The 16,274-nt window shown below is 41.0% G+C and overlaps 1 protein-coding gene across 2 annotated transcripts in view; it reads left to right on the forward strand.

Annotated features, from left to right (window-relative positions):
- Positions 1 to 10,819, forward strand: part of CRADD (CASP2 and RIPK1 domain containing adaptor with death domain) — a 199,657-nt gene extending 188,838 nt beyond the window's left edge. For both annotated transcript variants that reach the window (XM_004446731.5, XM_004446730.4), the window contains exon 3: positions 10,206 to 10,819. In XM_004446731.5, the coding sequence (XP_004446788.1) occupies positions 10,206 to 10,507 (302 nt within the window). In that variant the 3' untranslated portion in view covers positions 10,508 to 10,819. The remainder of the gene's footprint in view (positions 1 to 10,205) is intronic.
- Positions 10,820 to 16,274: the final 5,455 nt, after the last annotated feature.

A 16,274-nucleotide genomic window follows, 5' to 3' on the forward strand; every position in this document is an offset into this window, starting at 1 on the left:
GCCTGGGAGATGGCAGATCAGGCTAACTTTCCCAACCTGGCCACTTTCTTCCAGCTGCGCAGATAAACGTAGATTTAGATATCCTTAGCCTTAGGAGTAAGTTGGGCTTATAATCATTTTAGGAGATGATTGCGTTTACAGCACGGTTCTTGACTTTCATTCATTCATTCTCTCATTTTTTCTTTCTTTGTTTATGGCGCACTTCCTTAACTGGTCCATGAAAAGCTTCTTTCTTGTTTTTTATTCACTCATTCACTGTCATCCCCACTAGCATTCCCCTCCCTCCCTTTGATAACTATTCTGTCTGATATATATTCCTTTATTTGTATGTGTGTTTATAAATAGTTTTGTTTTGAAATTTTATCTTTAAGTTACTCTGTTGTTAGATCTCAATATTTTTCATACATTTTTACTCTGCACTCTGTTTAGTCCATCCTTTCAAACTGCACAGTATACACTATTGTGCCCCTTCATATCTATTTATCTATTGCCCCAGTAATGAACTCTTAGAGTGCTTCTACCTCCATTATTCCAACAATGTTACTTCTTATAAACAACCTCATAAATAAGTATGAGCATTTTGGGGGGATATATATACTCAGAAACAGGATTGCCAGGTTACAGGGTATATGCTATATTTGCTAGCACAAATAGTGCAACTTCACACAAATAACCTTATCACATGTCCCCTTATGTGTCTTCTTCCAAATTATTCTTGGATACATATTCCTAGGAAGAAGGTTGCACATGGTATATTCAATTTTGCCCTACACTGCCTGCTTGCTCTCCAAACCAACAGTGAATAAGTTACCCTACACCTCCACATCCCAGCCAAAATTTGGCATTGACTAACTTTCCATGCACATTAAGTGATATATTATCGTTATTTCCATTTTTATTTTTAAGGGTCTGAATTTCAGCATCTCTTCATATGTTTGCTTTTGTGTTCCTCCTATTTGAATTGCCTATTCATGCCTTTGCCCTTTATCTTGTGGAGGTTATTATCTTCCCGCTATTGGTTTTCCAGAGCACCTTATATAATCTAGATAGTATTCCCTTTTTTAGACATTAGTAAATATCTTCTCCCATTCTGCTTCTCTTAGCTTTCATCATGGTCTCCTGCACTAATCAGAAATCCTTAATTTTGATATAAGAAAAATTCATTTTATAATCTGTGTTTTTGAGGATTATTTTTTAAAATTTCTTTCCCACTCCAAGTCAGAAAGATACTCCTACATGATTTTCATAGCCTTATAAGTTTGCCTTTTCCCATTTGGGCCTTTAATCCACCTGGAATCCATTATTGTTTATGATGTAAATTCAGTATCCAATTTGAGTTTTCTATATATAATTAGCTAGTTTTTCCCAGTTTGGGGAAAGCCTCTTCTTTCCCCATTATGGAATTTTAATTGTCATCTTTGTATTATAACAATGTTATCCCTCTCAGAGCTTTGAAAGAGTCTCCATTTTTTCAGATTTTGCTATATGTCTTTTAGTAAAGGTACAAAATTTTCCCCATAGGGTCTTACGTTGTCTTTGCTAAGTTAATTCCTAGATCCTTTATAGTGTTCATTGGTTATTCTATTTTTTATTATGTTTTATAATTAGTTATTGCTAGAATATAGAAACACTGTTTTGTTATGTGTGTGTTTTTTAAGTTGATCTTGAATCTGATATTTTTGCTCAATTGTCTTATTTTTTCCAATGGATTTTCCGTTGATTCTGATCTTTTCTTTGTAGATCATATGGTCTGGACATAGTAATCATTTTATCTATTTCCTTCAAATGCTTACATCTAATTTCCTTTTCTTTCTTTACAACATTGGTCAGGACCTCCAGTAATGGCATCTCTTGTCTTGCTCACAGCCTTAAAGAGAAGATAAAGATTCCCCATTCAATCAAATGCTTAATAAAGGTTTTTTGTTTATACTCTTTACCAAGTTAAGAAAGTTCCCTCTATTTCTATTTTTTTGAAGAAATCTTTTTAAAATTATAAGTGCTTTTTTTTTGCATCTGTTAAGATAATAATGACTTTTCTCTTCAGTCTAGTGATATGTTGAATTAATTGATATAGTTTATAATGATAAAAATTATTGCAATCCTGGAGTATATGCTGCTTCCATCTGTAACAGTGCCTCACTGCAGCAGGGACTTGAGGTGACTGGTATAATACTAGACTCTCCAGTGGAGTGTGTAGAGTTTTAAAAAGTGCTACCCTGTTTCCAGCTGAGTCACTTTTATAAAGAACTGATCTGTGCTTAGGATATCTCCACACATATCACTATATAACTGATGTTAAAAGAGGAGTTTTAGAGTTAAGAAATCCTTCTGTTAGTAGGCCCTGACTGCAGACTCACCTGGCTCTCCTGCAGCTGTGCACATGACTACTGTGCCTCTTCTTTGGTCCTCAGCCTTCAGCCTATGCAAACCGTGCTTTTGGTCTTGCATAATTCCTCTTCTCAGGTCACCTTTAAGGTAGATGCATGTCTTAGGATGCAGGGTAAGAAGGAGGAGGTTGACCAGGTAGGACTCTGGGCCTGTGGACTTTCCTTCACTCAGAGAGCCTACTCCTAGCCAAGAGGAGCCCAGGGGTGCTGTCTGCCCAGGGAGGGGTTAGAAGGGGTGGCTTCACTTTCTAACAGGCAGACAAAGTCAGAATCTTGACTTGGGGGAATTTTTTGTTTTGAGACTATCATCATTTCTTCACAAAGAGCACACTGAGTACCATTTTGTGCTCAGCAAGGGCCCACTGGTTGCAGAAGACCACCTGGTCTCTGGAGGCCTATAAGAAGCTTATGAGGAGAAAGTTACATGTAAAACTTTCAGATCTGACTTTAAATGCAGTACAAATTGAAAAGAAGATCTTTAGGTTTGAAGATAGAGCAGTTATTGATAGATGTGGGTGAGGGAAGAGGAAATAGTTGGAGAAAGAAGGAAACACTATACAATTTTCATTCATGCAGTGATCACAAAGATGGAGCTGGGAGGGTAAGTAGGGGAAGGTGTGGGCAGTGGGGGAGGGGTGCACTGCACCCCTTCAAGGGGGTTCTCAGCTTCATTGCAGTAGATGGGTTTTTCAGAGTTTGTTGCTGCTTTTGAACTTCACTGAGAATGGGATTAAAGGGTTGCATGAAAAGATTCAGGATCTGTATAAGAGAGAACACTTAATCAGTATAAAAGAAGTTAAATTTCTTAAGATTTTTAAAACTAGGGTGGTCATTTCTTAGGCCACACTGTGTGTTCATTCTTAACTGGGGTAGAACTGCCTTCCCCAGGGTTTGTGAACATGTGTACTTAGAGCAGTGGGGCTGTTACTAGTGCTTAGTAGGTGCAGGTCAGGGATGCTGCAGGCTCTACTGTGTACTGGGAACAGCCTTGCACAACAGATTGTCCTGCCTGAAGTGCCAGCGAAACACCTGTTGAGAAATACTGAACTTCCCAAACTTCAGTCATTTGTGTTCCACTTGCATGATTTTTGCCATATTTGTATACTACCTGAACCACTAATTTAATGTTTTTCTTTAAATTTACTCACTTTTAATTTACTTATCTTTATCCTTGTAATCAAGGGTTTGAGAGGCTATTTATGCTTTTTCTAATCTTATTAAAATAGGTACATTACTGTTAGAATACAAGATTTCCATCCATTTACTATCATTAGTAGTGGGGTGTACATTGAGCTTTGGCCACATTGGATTAATTTATAGCTTGACCTAATTTTATGTAGTGTATCCTAGGGCATTGATAGTAAGGTCTTAGGACTCTTGTATTTAAGTAACCTTGTGTTCGGCAGAATTCACAAGCTGAAAGGGCCCCATGAAGATGCTTTTCCAAATAGAGGTCAAATGGCACAGACTGCCCTTACTGTTTCTTTATGAGTATTCAGGTGTCCAGTTCAAAGGACTCGACTTGCTCTTGGGAGAGCAGTGCTTATGAGCCAGTTATCTTTGTCTGAGCCCATATCCAAAGACTATTGGTCAGGTCCCAGATATGTGGCATTTTTCATAAGGGGGTTATGCCTTAAAAGTGCAGAAGAATGAGAACGTATTCTCCCCTCACTTCCAAATAGACTCACAACATGTGCCTTAATAGTGGGACAGGAGTCAGAGAGAATGATGACAGAGTATAGCAGAAGCAAAGATGTTGCCTCCCCAAGATCCAAGGGAATACTGAGTGAAAAAGCAACATCAAAAAGAAACCTAGCTCCAAATTCACCAGCAGTACCCAAACAAAAAACACGTTGTAGTACTATGCCATATCTTTTGGGGAACCACCCGCCTAAGTGCTCAGAAGCTGTCCTGGGGAATGAAGGTGAGGTAACAAAATCCTGAGGATGCCTTCTAACATAGATCATTATGGAGAGAAGTTGGTTGTCTTGGTTTGCCACGGCTGCTGTAACAAATTATCATAAAGTGTTACCACCGGCTTAATCAACAGAAACGTACTGTCTCGTGGTTCTGGAGGCTAGAATTTGAAGTCGAGGTGTTGGCAGGGCCTTGCTTCCTTGAAAAGGGGAGAGTCCATTCCATGCCTTTTCCCAGGCTCTGGTAGGTGGCTGGCAGTCCGTGGTGTTCCTTGGCTTGTGGCATAACTTTAGGCTCTGCCTCTGTCACATGACGGGCTCTGTCTCTGTCTTACTGTGACCAGATTTCACCAGTTATGTTGGATTAAGCCCCACCCTAATCTAGTTTGGTCTCATTTTATCTAACATCATCTTCAAAGATCCTGTTTACAAATATGTTCACATTAACAGGCCTAGGGGTTAGGACACAAGGGAGTCTTTTTGGGGGATACAATTCAGTCCATCCTCCTGGCTGTGGAGGTGAGTCCACAGCCTTGGTAAATATCAAGGAAAACCTTCACCAGAGGCAGAAAGGTGACCCAGGGCAGGCTCTCTTCTGTGCTGACTTAAGTGAAGGAGACCGCAAGAGTAGGTGCACCCTGCTGGGCAGAGCAAGCTCTGGTATGAGACATGGAACTGACTTCCAAAAGAGAGAACAGAGCAAAGCCCCCAGCAAGGAAGGCCCACAGATTCCTGCTTCTCCTCCTCAGCAAGGTCTCAGGCTGTAGCCAAGTGGATGGAAAGCCACCGGCAACCTCAAACTGTATTCATAAGGAGAAAGGCAACTGGTCCCATATAAAATGAGGAGAGTGTCAAGGGCACACCAGTCCCATACAACAGACCAAACAAACTGTTCTGGACAGAAAATCTCTGTTAACTATGAACAGATGTTAACTATGTTAACTATGTTAACTATGAACAAGATGAAGATAAGTGTCATGACAAGTGAAAATGCTGCAGCGGAGGAATGAAAGAAAGGAACACAGCTTGCAAAACTAAACATATACCAATCTGATCAGAAAGAAAACCTGGTCAATTTTAGTTTGCTAAGCTGTTCAAAGCATAACTATAAAAATGGGCTGGCCTGTTTCTATTAGCTTACAGGCTTACAGTTTTGAGGCTGAGAAAAATGTCCAAATCAAGTCATCATCAAGGCAATGCTTTCTTCCCCAAGACTGGCTGCCAGAGGTCCTGGGCAACTCTGCCACATGGCAGCATCTGCTGGTCTCTCCCTTCTCTTCTGGGTTTCACTGCGTTTAGCTTCTTGCTTCTGTGGCTCTCACTCTCTCTCGTTCTCTGTCCCTCTCTCACTGTATTCAGCCCATTAATAAAGGACTCCAGTAAGAGGATTAAGACCCACCCTGGGCCATGCCTTAACTGCAGTAACCCAATCAAAAGGCCCCACTTACAATAGGTTTACACCCCCAGGAATGGGTTAGCTTTAAGAACATGATTTTCTGGGGACACATATAGTTTCAAACCACCACACAGTCCAAGAAAATTCAACTTGATAAGTACTTCATGCTATAGAAGACTCAGTGTACATTCAGAAAGAAGGAAAAAAACCCCGAAAACTCAGACTATAGTTATGATAAAACTACAGAATAGGTGTTTTAAAGATAGGTTGAGGCGGCGGACTTGGCCCAGTGGTTAGGGCGTCCGTCTACCTCATGGGAGGTCCACGGTTCAAACCCCGGGCCTCCTTGACCCGTGTGGGGCTGGCCCATGTGCACTGCTGATGCACACAGGGAGTGCCCTGCCACGCAGGAGTGTCCCCTGTGTAGGGGAGCCCCATGTGCAAGGAGTGAACCCCGTAAGGAGAGCCGCCCAGTGTGAAAAGAAAGTGCAGCCTGCCCAGGAATGGTGCCACACACACAGAGAGCTGACACAACAAGATGACGCAACAAAAAGAAACACAGATTCCCGTGCCGCTGACAATAACAGAAGCAGACAAAGAAGATGCAGCAAATAGACAGAGAACAGACAACCGAGGTGGCGGGGGGGGGGGGGGGGGGGGGAGGAGGGGAAGGGAAGAGAAATAAATAAATAAATCTTTTTAAAAAATAAAATAAAGATAGGTTGAGGAAATTGAGAACAAAAACACCATACAAGGCAAATAAATGGATTAAAACCAGGGAAAACCAGAATAGACATGGCCAAAAATCAAATGAATGACAGGGAGGGGGTAGGGTGAGAGAAATCACAGGAAGGGACCTAAAGCAATAAGAAAGGAAAGGATAGCCACAAGAGCATTGGCAAATCCATCTAAGATATGGAGCAGAAAAAGAGTGCAAAGCTAAAACCTGGAAAGATTTTGGGGTGAGAAAGAAGGAACTGAATCTTTGGTCAAAAGGTCGTATGTCATACCTGGAAAAGTAGGTATTGAATGGCAAAGATATATCCTGGTCTAAAGCTGCAGTACTCCAGACAGAAAAAACAAGTTACATAAAAGGAAAAATGATCCCGCTGCTATCAAAATTCCCCACCATAAAATATGAGCAATGTCTACAAACTTATAAGGGGAATAAATTATGAACACTATGAAAATTATATTATGATTCTTAATTATAATATAAAGTATTAAAGTAATATAACTATAAAATTATTATTAAAAATATCAAGTCATTATTCAAGGACCAAGGCAAGAAGCAGATAGTTTTGATCTAAAAGAAATTAGGGAATATAGCAACCCACAAATATTTCTTGGAAAAAAGAAACCACCAATTTGAAATTGACTCAAATTATTCAAATCAAAACAACAGACTTAGGTGTAGAAATGCCTTAGTTAAAAAACAAAAACAAACCAATAACAACACCAAAAAACCACTGAACAGCATTTAAACCATTATGGTGTAGTCTTAAGACTAAGCAACTATGGAGATTAAGAAAGTATAAATATTATGAAAGTATAAATATTATGAAGAAAGTATAAATATTATGAAGAAAGTATAAATATTATGCATCCTGACAAACTACAAATGATATGAACAAAACAAGAAAAATCAGGAAGCAAGAGGAAAGGGAGAAGAAATGTAAAGTGTTAATTATAGAGCATTAATATGAAAATAAATAATCTGTTAAATTTTAATAACCTTTTTTTCTCCCTAACATTAAATCTTTTGTGTTTTAATAAAAGGATTTAACTGAAAGTCAGAAAGCCACTTAGTTTCACATCTACCTCTTTTCTTTCTGTTGAACTCAAGCACAATTAAATTCAATAGTTCTTAGGAAAAAAGCTATTACATAATAAGCTTTAAAGAAATCATTGCCATCTACCAACTTTTCTAACAGAATATACACATAATGACATATCCAGAATGGTGTTCACCAACTGTATACACTCTGGTGGGATACTGGATGATTTGTTCCTCTCTTCTTTATATTTTTCTATGTTGTTTGATTTTTTTTTAACAAGCCCCAATCTTTGAAATCCATAAAATCATTACAATTAACATAAAATCTTGGTCAGTAGCTCCTTATTTATTTATTTATTTATTTATTTATTTATTTCTCCCCCCTCCCTCCATTGTCTTCTCTTTGTGCTCACTCACTGTGTGTTCTTCTGTATTCTCATTGGGTGGCTCAGGGAACTGATGCTGGTACCTTCTGAATTAGAAGAGAGGTGATCGTTTTCTTTCACCACCTCACCTGACCTGCCACGTCTCCTATTTGTCTCTCCTCTGTGTCTCTTTTTGTTGTGTCATCTTGCTGCACCAGCTCTCTGCATGGCCAGCACTCCCTCGTGGGGCAGCACTCCTGCTCAGGCTAGCACTCCATGCAGGCCAGCTCTCCGCATGGGCCAGCTCACCACACGGGCCACTTGCCTTCATGTTGTTTTTTTTTAAACTCTTTTCAATAAAACTTGACTCAGTTTCATAGTCAAATTGTTCCTTTACAATACTGTTTAACTTACACTAAAATAAAATCATTTTTAGCAAACACTACACACACAAAAGACAGAAATTTTGAATTTTTCAAAGTCTACAATTTTGGTGCATTCAAATACTAGCTTTCTCTGTCAGAAAACCCAAACCCATTAAAGAAAACAGAGAGGAAATAAATTGAGGCATCAAACCAAAATGGTTTGCCTCCTAGTTCAAAAGAAAGGCCATGCTAACTGAATTTCATGTCATTATAAGTTCATAAAGCTACCTTGACACAGCCCCTGTAGAATGAAATGTTCAGAATATAAATGACTCTGATCTTTCCCGATCTTCAGTTATGAATTTAGTTATGAATTTTATCACACATTACTTATCATGTGATACAGGCATAATTGAGAAAGGAATAGTAGACGTTATTGCTGAAGATGAGCCAAGGCAGCCATGTAAGGTTATGTGACATAGTGCAAACTTTTGCAAGAAATAAATAATTCCTTACATATGAACATCTGAAGTTACCTTTTTTTTTTTAAGTTGCCCTGTTGACAAACACAAGAAAGAGTCCTTGACAGTATTTTTGCAATTCATGCCTAAGGCGTTGGCTGATGGCACTTGCAGTGGAAAACATCAGCCATTCTAGTAGGAATAGTTTTGCTTTCTTACTGAATTTGTAAATCAAAACAGGAGGCTGGTGAGCAGTGAGGGGAGATCGACCCAAATCCCTGGATGCTGATGGCCAGGAGGTGAAGTACACTGCTATAGCTAGCCTACAAATGTCTGAGCCAGCAGAATGAAAACCTGACTCTTAATCCTGGCCTAACCAGTTACTAGCATCATAATTTTGGATATTCAGAGACCCTCTCTATCTGTGAACTTTTACCAGTGTGTGCGTCTTTCACCTCCTTGATTGTGCTGTCCTCTCCTGCCTCTGGGCCTTTGCACCTGCAGTTCCCTCTGCACAGGACATGCATTCCCTTTCCTCCCCTTCATCTGGCTCCTCCTGAGCTGTAGGCCTCAGCTTTACTCTTCTTTCCTCTGGAAGGCCTTCTCTGGCCAGACTCAGTTAGGCAACCCTTCTGCATAACCGGTGACACTTTCCATTGGTTATGCTCAGCATGTTTATAATTACTTGTTCAGTGTCAGGTGTCCTCAGCTGACTGGCCTGAGGGAACCTGGAATTTAGTTTAGGAAGTGAAAGGTCAGGTTCTCTCGCTGCTTCTCTGCAGAACATGCTTTCTCTTCCTTCCTGGCTCTGCCAGGATGGTAACTCTACTCCCCTGGCCCGTGTGGCCAACAAGGAACTCCTCCCTCCTCTCTTCCTGCTGCCTCTGGACCTCTACATTTTGTTTTGTTTTGTTTTTTTCTCAGCAGGCCTTTGGCTCCTGCTTCTGTTAGAAACTGCACATTTCCTTGGTGGTTCTTCAAGTTGAAGTTCATCAGGAGAGAACAGTGTTTGGTTTTGCCCATCGCCGCTCAGCACTGGCCACCCCTGCAGGGAGGGACGTTCACTGCCTTGGGATCCAGCCCTACCCCTAGGCCCACAGGCCAGCACCAGAGGGTGCTGGGGGTGTGCAGCCATTCTTAAATCTCCCAGAACACCTTGCTTGGCCCGTCTGGCAAAATATATCGAAGCAAAAAAGGCACGTTACAAAATAGCATGTACAGTAAGATCCCAAATGTACATTTTATATATTAAAAACTGAAAGGATGTAGACCAAAATATTATCATCAGTGGGTTTCTCTGGTGGGATTTCTGGTTATTTTCATTTTCTTATTTTTTTAATTTGCTGTAATAAACATTTGCATAGACTCTAAACTCCATTTCTTAATCCCTCAACATGGCATTGTACTGAGCGGCTCCCCAAGGAGTCTCGGAAAAGTTGGCCCAGGCCATCTGTCTCACTCTCCCCTCATTTCTCATTTCTGCCCATCTTTGATGTGCTCGTGTATTTATTGAGCCTTCCTGTCTTTTTCCTCCCCAGATGATTGGACGGCTGGAGTTCCCCCGCACGTCCTCAACAGCTCCCCCTCCGACCGGCAGATTAACCAGCTGGCCCAGAGGCTGGGCCCCGAGTGGGAGCCCACGGTGCTGTCCCTGGGCCTGTCCCAGGCAGATATCTACCGCTGTAAGGCCAACCACCCCCACAACGTGCAGTCGCAGATCGTGGAGGCCTTCGTGCGGTGGCGGCAGCGCTACGGGAGGCAGGCCACCTTCCGGAGCTTGCACCAGGGCCTCGTGGCCGCAGAGGTGGACCACTCAGTGCTGCGGCACATGCTGGAGTGACGGCGCTTCCGCCAGCCCCACCGGCAAGGGTGTCCCCACGCCGCCTGTGCTGAGTCCTGACTGTCAGTCAGAGCAGGTTATTTTAAAATGTTTGTTTTTAATGACTCTTAGGTGGAAGGAGATGACAGGGTTTCCCCTTGACATTACTTGAAATGCCAGATTATTCCATAGATCTCCCACAGTGGCCCCACGATTCATTGTTTTTAATTGCTTGAAATTATGTTGTAATTGCATAGTTTTTAATCATGTGGTTGCCTTTTAATGAACTGGTAAATCATAGCAGCTTAAATAAAAATCCATGTTATCACATTACATGCAGGTGTGTCTTATATAAAACACCCATTTTTATGTTTCCTGGGAACTGAACTGTGGACTTTGCTATTAATGTGGGTGATGATAATAAAATGTGAATTGCTGTATATAAAGTGTCCCTTTCATGAGAATGTATTTTTTTTTCTCATGCTTGTATGTCATTGATTAAGGGTGGAAAATTACAGTAGTTGTTTCTTTGTAACATAATAGATAGTAACAATAGAATTGTTACTTTCTTCATACAGGATAAATAGCTCAGGCAGGGTGTCTATATTAAATTTAAGACACTAAAACTCCCTGCAGAGACCAGTTCAAGTACCAGCATGCATACCTGAGCCCTTCCTCTTGAAAATACTGCTTAAGAAAATCCTATGCAGTTTATTTAAGGGATTTACTTGGAAGACAAGAGTATGTGGCTTTTCAGTTGAGGCGGTGAAGACTGAAGTGTTTGCTCCTAAAGAGTATGAGTCAGTCTTGTGTCCTTTTATTAAATAACAGCATGCCGTTCTGTAAAATGCTTTAGCGTTTCCAAGACTTCATATACCCACTCTCATTTGGACCTCACATTCCTGTGAGGTAGGTGGGCAAGAGTGGTTGGCCTTGGCTTGTAAAGAGATTAAGTGATAGCCGGGGGCGAAGGAGCTTAGAATGTGCTTCAGAACACTGGTGGGGCAAGCCCTTTCCAACTGCCAGTGCCGCTTCCCCTCCTCTCTCAGGTGCTCATCTAAGAAGCTTGAGTCCTGGCTTTCACGTACTATTATAGTTCTGCCACCTTGGACAGGTTTACTTAACCTCTCTAAACCTCAGTTTCCTCATTTGTAGAATGGGGAAACAATTGTATTCACCTCCGAGATTTTAGTAATGATTAAAAGCAGACATGCACCTGCGGGAGCTCATCCAGACACCGGCTCACAGATAAGAGTTGAGGAGTGGCTGCAGCTGAGGCCACTGTAAGAGGAATTGCTATTGCCACATTTCTGGCTAAGCTTTAAAAGGTGGTTGTGATGTGATTTTGTTAACTCTATGAGTCCAGTCAAGAGAGGGAGAAGTGAACATTCCCAATCTGTGATCTGTCCTTTTTAATGATTGGGGAATTTATTTCCTAATCTTAACCTAACTCAAAATTTTTTTCAAAAGTGAAAAATTCCTACTTTTTATCTCTCTCTACCCTACAAGTATATGGAATGGCAGAGTTGAACATGAAGTAGGTGCTCAAAAAAATGAGAGTGGTGTGTTGATAACATCCTTTCAGATGTCTGGAATCATATTCCCTTTATTTAAAAGATAAGCTATTTCATAATTCATTCATTCATCCATTCAACACACAGTTCAAAAGGATGGTCCACTGGCCTTATCAGCTCTAATTTTCCACTTTGTAGCCCAGCCAATAGTTAATTATCTTGCAGATTCTCAAACTTCTAGCCACAGCACTGTGCGGAGTGACAGACTGTATTTCTATGGCATCAGTCTGCTCATGTCATGTTGAACCTTAGACTTGTTACTTTGCTTTTCTTCCCCTGAGTTTCCTAATAGAGAGTTGCTTTGGCTTTTGTTCTCAACACTGAGTCACATTTATGGATGAGTGCATATAGCTGGGCTCTGCTGCGTGCGACTAGATTGCACTTCAGAAGTGGGTTCTTAGGGTTAGCTGGGTCATCTTCTCATCGTTTGGAAATGATCGGTCATGCACAAAGACTCCTCTGTGCTCTGTCAGCAGTGAGGCACCATTAATGAAGAACGAGCCTCTGAGGGGCTGGGCAGACTGAGTGGAGGGGACCATTAGAGAGCTGTGACTTGTCGCCCTTAATGAACAGGGTATCTTCACCATCAAATGGCAGCAGAAACGGCTTGGGCTGGTTCACAGTTGTGCAGATTTACAGAATAGAAGAACAAAGCCTACCAGATCGTTGCCTCATTTTTAACCTCTGACTGTGAAGAGTGACGCTACATGGTATCTGCGTACCTCCCAGGAGAATTCAGTAGGGGATGTGCCTGCAAGTGTTCCATATATTTTTGCATGGGAGAAGATTCTTTCATTCCAGAGGCTGCCTACCCCCCACTAAAATTCTGAGTGATGTTGCAGAACATTTGCAGGCATCGGCAAAGCTAAATATATATATTTGCTTATATATTTATATGTATAAAGATTTTTTAAAATGTTTACTCCACTTTGGATTGATGTGTGTGTGCGTGCGCATGCATGCAAGAAAATTTGCCCCTTAACTATTAGAAAACTACAACTTTATTAAAATTTCTCAATGCAAATACAGTACATATTTATTATAGTAGTTTGAGGAAGTATCAATGAGTAAGAATAAGAAAATAGAAATTATTCCTACTCCCATCTTCCAAAGAGAACCACTTTTACATCCCAGTTCAAGTCTATATCCAACACATAGTTCCCAATGCCTGCTTATTCTTTTTCTAATAAAAATGGGAATATATTTTGCATGCTGCTTTACAAGTGGTTTCTTTTATTTAATATGTAGCTATCTTTCCATGTCATTATAGATTTTTCCTATACTAGTGGTTTTTAATATCCCTTTTGTTTGGAGCACACTTTTCAAGTCTATAATTTTTTGGCAGCACATTGGAAGATATTAAAAGACAGGGAGGTACCACATATAACAATGTCTCTACTAACAAAACATCCACCAACATTCTACGTTTTTTGCTTGATCCTCCTTTGGAACCATATCGCTATTCAAAAAGAGCAGTTTACTGCCCCACCTGTGTGCTTTTTAAATCCTCAAAAAGCAAAGTTTAGCGCATTGCCATGGATATTCTGGACTTCATTCTTAGCTCTTTATCTCTCCCTTACGGCAAGATGTAGTGCCCACTGCACTGCAGTGTGTGGTCCACCCAGCTCAGTGTTCCATCTCTCTAATGTGTTGATTGAAATTTGATGGAACATTATGGAGAATTGATACACCTGTGTGTTGCTACCCTTCCAAGCCAGCATTTCTAGTAGTGGCATACCTTTCCAGCATATGAATGTGCTGTCATTTGTGAACCAGTTCCCTGTAGAGGGATCTTTAGGCTCTTGCCTTTTCACTAGTAGAACAATGCTGCAAGGAAAGTCTGTTGCTAAATCTTTACATTCTTCAGGAGCTACAATGGGCAGGATCCCTATTTGGTTTGTTCTAAATATATTTAAATTTTTAAGTTAGTTTTTGTTATGTAACAAGGGACCCCAACATGAAAGGGCCTACAACACTCTTTTGGTTTAGCTTGCATTTCTGCAAGCAGTCTAGGCCTTTCTGATGACGGCCAATGCAGCTGATCTCTACTGGGCTTGCTCATGCCTCTGTGGTCAGCTGAAAGCTCGGCGGAGGCTAGCTGATCTAGGAGCTCATATATTCAGAGCTCACGTACCTGGCAATTTGCAGACTGTTGCCCCGGGTAGCAGAGTGCCTAGGCTACACTTCTGTCTCTATCAGGTTCACATAGCCTTCTTCACTTGGCAATGGTGACAGGGGTCCCAAGAGTGGCAAGAAATCAAGCCCCAATGTGTAACCACTTTTTAAGCCTCTCCTTGTATCCCTTTTGCTCATGTCCCATTGGCCAAGGTAAGTCACACAATTTATGTTTATGACCTCTAGGTATAAATCCATGCCAATGCTTAAACTCCTAGAAAAGGAATTTCTGGGCTTAAATGTCGAGCATAGTTTTAAAAATGATTTCAATGGCTTTTGCTAGAGCAAAATATAGAGCATCTGGTTTTAAATACCTATCAGCCCCACTGGGCTTAGGTGACCTCCTCTGGACATTACTGCTGGGATCCACATGCACACACACTCAAATGCAACTAGGCGGGAAGATGAGTTGGCCTTCATCCCTCGCTGGGCATTCCCCCAGGTGTGGAAGATTAAATTAAGGACCTCCTCAAGAGACATATTCTTAACCTTAACCTATGAATTTATTTTTAAATTGGACCATTTGAAGATGTTTTCATTAGTTATGTGTGGCCAACTGAATCAAGGTGGGCTTTGAGCCGTATTACTGGAGGCCTTATAAAGCATAAGTCCCAGGGAGGAGCCAGAAGCCAGAAATCAGTGGAAACTGGAAAAGGAGACACAAGGAGAAAGCAATCACATGATGGGAGACAATGATGCAAGTGCAGGAACCCCAAGAATTGCAGCAAGCCAGCACTGGAATGATACAGACTTTGGGGAGATAGCATAACCTTGCTGACATCTTGATTTTCGACCTCTAGCTGTCCAAACCATGAGCCAATAAATTCCTGTTGTTAAGCTAACCCATTGTCGGTATTCATCTTAGCAGCTTGGCAGGTAAGACACCAGGAATGGTAGTTTTGAATGGAGACTCACCACATTCAGCTATTCAGCAAACACTGTTAGAGAAACTAGTGTAATCCAGTCACTCTGCTAAGTGTGAGCTGGAAGGATGATGAGTACACTAGGAGCTCACTGGTTAGCTGATGGAACTGACACAGATCTCTCATCACAACGTGATGCAATAAAGCCCATATCTGAGTACTAAGTAAAGGAAGATGGAGGAAAAAGGTGGGGTGTTTTTGCCTTGCTTCTTAGAACACGGGAAGTATGGGGGATATTTAGATAAGCTCACTGCTTGGGCACCTCTCTGTGCCTCAGTTCCCATACATATAAAATGTGTACAATCACTGTACCCACCTTATAGTCACAGTAAGGATTCCATAAGATAAAAGATACAACATGCTTAGAACAATACCTGGCCCAGAAGGATGTTTTGATAAATCATTGAGCTGAATTATTTTCCTATCAGGGTTTTTCTAATATTCTTCACCCTACACTAGGGCCCTGAGAATTGTCGACATCAGAATCACTCTTCTGCTGTGATTAGGGAATGCAGACATAGAAAGTATGTAGTCCTTCAGTTCTTTTCCAGGAGTCTAAAGATAAGGGAATATGAAGGGGAAGGTACATTTTGGAGCATATTCAGAATTGGGATGGGATTCTGATCTAGCATGTGGCTATCATTGCATGAATCCCAGAATTCCATTTGATTTATTGTAAAATAAATCCAGTTTAACAGGTAGCACTCCTTGCCACAGGTCTGAGAGGTGACTGTGCCTCCAAGGTGCTATCTCAAAGCAATTTACAAAGTAAAAGAATCTTATTGATAAACTAAGTGATAAATATTTTAGCATTCTATACATCAAGAATGGTGCTGAGAATTATGTGGTCTATTTATACACAGTGGACTCAGGATCAGGCTTCAGGTATCAAGCATATTTCTGGGTTCTTCTTTGTGCCATGCCTAACCCTTAGTTCCATTCTCTAAAACCCCCACCAATTAATGTGAGATGTTGTTGGCATGCAGGGAATGCTTTTAATGTAATAACTCCCTGTTTACTTCTTAAAGCTGTAAACAGAGCTTAGGAGAAGAGGGATTTCTATCTTGTTGGCATGGCCTGTTCTTATAGGAAAATTAAAGTCCCACAAAGACACAG

Source organism: Dasypus novemcinctus, chromosome 12, assembly GCF_030445035.2.
Source record: "Dasypus novemcinctus isolate mDasNov1 chromosome 12, mDasNov1.1.hap2, whole genome shotgun sequence".
NCBI lineage: Eukaryota > Metazoa > Chordata > Mammalia > Cingulata > Dasypodidae > Dasypus > Dasypus novemcinctus.